Source organism: Raphanus sativus, chromosome 9 (assembly GCF_000801105.2).
Source record: "Raphanus sativus cultivar WK10039 chromosome 9, ASM80110v3, whole genome shotgun sequence".
Lineage (NCBI taxonomy): Eukaryota > Viridiplantae > Streptophyta > Magnoliopsida > Brassicales > Brassicaceae > Raphanus > Raphanus sativus.
Window position 1 is genome coordinate 24,846,584 of NC_079519.1, and position 6,737 is coordinate 24,853,320.

A 6,737-nucleotide genomic window follows, 5' to 3' on the forward strand; every position below is an offset into this window, starting at 1 on the left:
CCTTGTACATTTCCTGTACATTGAACCATCACTCAGACTGCACTTCACAATTAGAAATAAAAACAAAAGAAAGAAAGAAAGAGATGGGTCGCCAATTTGTTATCCTTGCGATCTGCATAGTCCTCATCGCCGGCGTCGGAGGTCAAGCTCCGTCTTCACCACCAACAGCTACACCAGCACCACCGACTCCAACCACTCCACCACCAGCTGCGACTCCTCCTCCTGTCTCAGCTCCTCCACCAGCCACCACTTCACCTCCTCCAGCCACCACCGCTCCTCCCCCCGTCGCTACTCCTCCTCCCGTCGCTTCTCCACCTCCAGCAACTCCTCCTCCCGTCGCTACTCCTCCCCCCGTCGTTTCCCCTCCTCCAGCAACTCCTCCTCCCGTGGCTACTCCTCCTCCAGCTCCTCTTGCATCTCCTCCCGCTCAGGTTCCGGCTCTTGCTCCGACAACGAAGCCAGACGCTCCTTCTTCATCACCGTTGTCTAGCCCGCCGCTTCCGGCAACTGATGCTCCGGGACCGAGCATCGATTCGCTCTCTCCAGGACCTTCCACCGATTCAAATGACCAGGTCCGTACATTTTATTACATTTGACTTGGATCTTACACAATGCGTTTCAGATCTGAGATTAACACTCGTTCACTTAAGCTTGCACTAGATAGATAATCACTAGTTAGATTTAAAACTGTTCTTGATTCACATGTTTAGCGCGATTTAACAAAGGTAGCCTTAGTATGTTCTAAAGTTAGCGTTTATAAGCGCAATTTAGCAAGGGAATCCTAATCCGCGCCGGTTCAGTTTCGCCGATTTTCGGACCGTTGCTGTAGCTTCTGTCTCGAGATCTTCGAACTCGAGCCGTTGCGCATGGGGTTTCAGAAGTCACGTGAGTTGGCAGTATGCACGTCAGCACGTGAACATAATTAACTTCCACGTGTCCATTTGTCCCGGACCAGTAATATTTGATTTTAAAAGTTTGTTGGGGCAATTTCTTTTTTTTTTTGCCATCTAATATATATTATTAATGGGTCTAAGCCCAAGCCCTAAGACAAAACTATACAAACATAAGGCCCGACATAAAGAACAGACTGAAACACGGGCATAAACAGCAAGGCCCAAAAAAACCGACGAACCCAAGGTCAAGCCGACCAACCCAACACGTTACAACACACGTGTTTTCACCTCACCATCGAGTGAAACACGTGTCACAAATCTGGTCTTCTCCCTTGGCGCCGGTAAACTAGCGGTGGACGCCGGAAACCCACCGGAATCTCCACTAACCACAGCACGGATTAACTCCTATCATGGAAAATCCGTCAAACAACGACGAATTCACAACGACAGCCTCCAAGCCAAACCACGAAAACACGAGATTAAGAGATCCCGAACCTCCATCACCCAAACACCACCGTTATCTCTTAATCACCGCCGTCAGAGAGCTTCATCGTCTGTCGAGATCTCATCCTAGCAGACCGAAACCACAAGGCTTAAACAAGAGGTAAACGGTATCACTCCAACACCTCAATTGAAACCCAAACCACAACCCATTGTCACAGAACGCCGGCAGCGTAGAGCTTCGATAGCCTTCACCCTCCAGAAACATAAGCCGGCGACGCAGAGCTGCAAAAACCTCCACCCCCCCGGGGTCATAAGCCGGCGACAGAGTTAGTAACATCTCCATCTCGGAGCCGAAAGCAGAGGAGCAAGTAAGAAACGATTCATCGCTCCTTCTCCTCCACGAATACAAAACAAAAGAAAAGACAGGGACCACCACGACACTTTCTCTCTTGAGAAAATTCTAGAGAGAAGAAAGAGAGTCTACCATAACGTTTGGAGCAATTTCTATTGTACAACTATATCTACTTTCATAAAAAAAGAAAAATCTACTTAAAAAAAAGTAGATCTAGTTTACTTTTTTTTTGTCATAAAATAGTTTTTTAGTGAATAAAATAGTGCAAAAGCATGCATGAATCACGGAATTCTCGAAAATTACTTTATGATTAGGATCTCTGAAAAGTTCTGTTTTGAAATTAACTTCGATGGAATTATAACTTCATAAATAAAGATGCTCCTCTAACCAATAAAAATGAAATGCTGATCCCAACTTTTTTTTATGTTTTGCAGAATGGTGCAACCAAGACGGTTTCCAGCCTGATACTTGGATCTGTTCTCGTTTGGTTTATGATCTAAGGGGGAGGCTTTTCCACGGTGTTCTTTGCAATTATTTTTATGTCGATGTTTGTTAACGTTCATTGTTATTACTTTGGGGACTGAATTCTTTGGGATTGTTATCATTTATCGAGTGCTGAGATGGAGATATCAGTATTTTTTAGATATTTTGTGGCTACTTATCCTTTTATTTGATTATTAGTGTACTATAAATTGATTTCTTCCATGTGTGTTATCCCTGTTCTTTTGCCTCTGACCTCTTTCTTGATGGGGTTTCAAACACACATACAAAACTATTGGGCAATCAAACCTAGAAGAGGAAAAACACACATAAATTTGTCAAAAGATTTCAAACACTTCCTCCGTTTCGTGAAGATATATATTATAAGAAAAAGTTTTGTTTCAAAAGATACATCCTTTTATATTTTCAATCAAATAATAATGATTAATTGTAAATTTCAAAAAAAAAATTGTATTTACTGAATTCTTATTGGTTTAAAATCATGGAAAATAAATAATTATAGAAAATTATGTATTTAATATTTAAATTTAATATGTTTTATTAATCTGTGTGAAAAAATCCAAAACATGTAATATTTTAAAACGGAAAGAGTAATTTTATGTAGCTTGTAACGGGTATTAATGCTTTTGGCAAAACCCTATAAGGTTTTGTCTGGAAGGTGTGAAACAAACCATTTCTCAAACATCTTATACGGAACTTAGGAGTTCACAACAAAGAGGAACAGAAAATACGAGAAAGAACATAACTTGAACAATGAATAAACTTCCAGGAACACACCAAGAGACACACGGCGTGAGTTCTCTGTTTTATAAGTTTTTAAGGATTGAAAGAAAATACATGTAATTGTGAACAACACAAAACCCGTCACAAGTACTATCATATTGAACTCTAATTATACCTAGACATGTTTTCTAACACCCTGACCCGACATATCTAAAAAAAAGTTGGTGATATAAGAATTACTTAGTTCTAACCATACAGATCAAGACAACATGATTTTTAATAAAGTAAGGTTCAATGACGTTTTAACAAAAATTCACTAACATAGTCCAAACCTTCAAGTGAAAAAGGGAGAAAGAGAATGAACATTTCGACAAAAACTCAAACACACCATCGCTACAGCCACATGAGAATGCAGCACCACAGCCATGGTGGAACAAACAACCATAACAAGGATCATCTCACTGTATCTGCATCCGGCATACCTAAATATCACTACAAGTGAGTCATTCTTCTGTCTGTCTCCGTTCCAAATCTTGACTTTTCCATCAAACCTGGTTGTAGTAGTGTCTTATGGTTGTTTCCTTTCATCTGTTTTTTTTGTTTGATTGAGATGAGAGCACCATTGTACTTAGCAACATCTTCTATGTGTACAGGTTGCGCCAGTGGCAGTGTCAGATGCAGCAATGCTTGCTCCAGAGGAAATATTTTTGGGGACAGGGAAGATTAAGGATGAGTCAGAGCTTACACAGGAAGAGAGAAAGAGGAGGAGGGCTAAGAAGAAGAGAAAGTTCAAAGGTAAGGAAGTTGAACATAACAAAGAGAATATACGGCAGAGAATCTTAAAGCATCATGTTGGTTGTAAGATAAGCGGCCTACATTGTCAATGTTGTTATAAATAACATGTGTAGCTGCAGCGAAGGTTCATGTCTCTAACTCGAGTCAAGGAGATAGAGAGTTTCAAACCGAGGTATCTTTGCTTGGGAGGCTGCACCACAGGAACCTCGTGAACTTGGTAGGATACTGCGTGGATAAAAGCCACAGGATGCTGATCTATGAGTTCATGAGTAATGCAAGTGGCTGCGTGCTGCACCCATGTTCAACAACCTGTTGGTTATGTTATCATGTTTTTATCCTACGAGAGGTAAATGAATTTTCATTTGAGTTTTTTCATCAGTCTTGCTTGCTCTGACACTTATTGACCTTTGATATCTCAGAAAGAAATCTTGGAACTCTCTAAGTCATTACTCAAAGGAAACATCCAATCCCTTCAGCACATTGTAAGTTTTTCTATAGAATGTATATGCCAAATTTGTGGATGAAAGGTATGTGTAGCTTGGTTTACTCTTGAATGTATTCTTCTTGGTTTACTTTTATAGGATGTTTCAAACAATGTTGGCTTACTTTCTGATGATGACAAGAGATTTTACAAACCAAAGTAAGGGTAATTTTTTTTTCTAAGAACCCCCAAAATAAGAGATTCTCATTGGAGAGCAAAAAATGTTGGTGTCTCTTATTTTGGGGGTTCTTAGAAAAAAAAATTACCCTTACTTTGGTTTGTAAAATGGATTTTTGGGTTAATGATGTTCCCTTTCTTCTCCATTGGATTTTTGGATTAAGAGATTCCCATTGGATTTTTGGATTAAGAGATTTCTTAAATAACATTAAGAGACTCAAAATGGATTTTTGGGTTAATGATGTTCTAAAGAAACTACCTCTTTATTTTTTAACAGGTGAATAGATTAAAAATTCTAAAGATTACTACACCAGACAAAATTAAAAGAAAATAAAAGATGGGCTTATTGGGTCAAATAAATAAAAAATCTTATATTCCAAAAGAGTTCCGTAAGGGAAGCTTTCAGAACTCCAAAATCAGCACCAACAATTACAATACAAAGGTAAAAATACGACGGTGCCAAAAATATACCATGCTACCTCGTTATGTCCCTGTGTTCCTCATGTTATCATGAGTGAGGTCCAGGCCCTGCCCACTAAGGAAGCAATGTAAGTGGTGCAGCGTAGGGCATAAAAAATTGGGAAATTGGAGTACATAAACATAACAACCAAAGAAATCAGGTTTATGACCATTACAATTTATTGGTTATGATATTATATGTATTTCTGTATTAATTGCTTTTCTACCCTTCACACCACGCGCACCATCATTTCTTCTTCTCTTTTATGTTTATGGTTTTGTCTATTCCTTCTCTCATCATTTCAATTTCTTTCTCTTCAATCATCTCTGCTTTTAACATCACCACAATCACCATTGACAATTATTTCATTTTTCTATACAATCAGATCTTCCACCATTTTTATGGATTATATGATTCTTCACCATCACCATGGTTACCCCTGTTTTTTCTTCCACCACTGTCGATACTCGTGATCTCTTTTTTTTTCCACCGTGCCTTTTGAATTAGTAGTTGTAGTGGACATATAAGTGTATCTAAACAACCCAATATGTATGTGTGTTATCTCAAATCGAAACCCCTGTATATTTTTCAAATCTGATTAAAAAGGGCAAAACGACGATACAAGTACTTTCTGAAAAAGTTAGTAAAAGTTCAATCTCATATACTATACGAGAGCAATAAATAGTATAGTCACACGAGTATTGATGATGTCTCTTGTAGCACATAAGGCCAGAATATAATTATCATATTTTGGACGTTCAAATTGCCATAATATTCTAAATGAAATATAGTATAACTAACATATTGCCATATTATTTTAAATGAAATATATCATCCGTTGTATATTCCATACTATTTTAAATTACAGTATAGTATGATACATTTTTTTTATCTTCTTTTGCAATTTGTATCTCCTTCTCTACTTTCTGGTTCTTCTTACTCACTATTTCATCAGTTACACTGTTTTGTCCTTCAACATCGTCGCCACTCATCATCTCTCTCTATATAAGGAAATATTAGAGAATTTCATATATACAAAATTTGTGGATGTGTCAAGTATGCATACCATAATATGTATATTATAGTCACGTAATGAATAAAAGTTTGGGTTTAGGGTTTAGGATTATGGTTTGGGTTTAGGGTATATGGTATATGGTTTAAGTTTAGAGTTTAGATTTAGGATATATGGTTTGGGTTTAGGGTTTAGAGTTTGGGTTTGGGTTTAGGGTTTAGAGTTTTGGTTTGGGTTTAGGTTTAGGGTTTAGAGTTTGGGTTTGGGTTTGGGTTTAGAGTTTAGGGTTTAGAATTCGGATTTTGGTTTGGGTTTAGAGTTTGGGTTTGGGTTTGGGTTTGGGTTTAGAGTTTAAGGTTTAGAGTTTGAGTTTGGGTTTAGAGTTTGGGTTTGAGTTTAGGGTTTAGGGTTTGGGTTTAGGGTTTAGAGTTTTGGTTTGGGTTTGAGTTTATGGTTTAGAGTTTGGGTTTAGAATTTAGGGTTTAGAGTTCGGGTTTGGGTTTGGGTTTAGAGTTTGGGTTTGGGTTTGGGTTTAGAGTTTAGGATTTAGAGTTTGAGTTTGGGGTTAGAGTTTGGGTTTGAGTTTAGGGTTTAGAGTTTAGGGTTTATAATTTGTGTAATTGTCATAAATTTAACTTTTATAACATAGTATTACTTACTAATACACTTCACAACATTTATATAAAAGTGAGAGACTATTCTATGTATTAGTATAGTACAACGCAATTTATCATATAGATATCACATTCCATCTGCTTCCACATGCGCACGCGCTTAAAGGGTGATTTTCGTCAATTTTGGACGAAACCTGTCACTTCAATAGGTTCATACTGTAGTATGGCTATATTCTTTATTTTGTTGCTTCTTATGAATATCCCACAAATTCTTCCTAAAAAATT

The 6,737-nt window shown here is 37.9% G+C and overlaps 1 protein-coding gene across 1 annotated transcript; it reads left to right on the top strand.

Moving 5' to 3' along the window:
- LOC108823940 (classical arabinogalactan protein 9) lies at positions 1-2,389 on the top strand. Its single transcript, XM_018597258.2, has 2 exons — positions 1-572; positions 2,124-2,389. Exons 1-2 carry the CDS (start codon positions 84-86, stop codon positions 2,187-2,189), a joined length of 555 nt encoding a protein of 184 aa, XP_018452760.1. The 5' UTR covers positions 1-83; the 3' UTR covers positions 2,190-2,389.
- The last annotated feature ends 4,348 nt before the right edge of the window (positions 2,390-6,737 follow it).

Bases quoted from the DNA above. Each gene is read 5' to 3' on its own strand.
- LOC108823940 (XM_018597258.2), top strand. From the start codon at position 84: ATGGGTCGCCAATTTGTTATCCTTGCGATCTGCATAGTCCTCATCGCC. The intron at 573-2,123 runs GTCCGTACATTT...TATGTTTTGCAG, and splicing joins CCACCGATTCAAATGACCAG to AATGGTGCAACCAAGACGGT.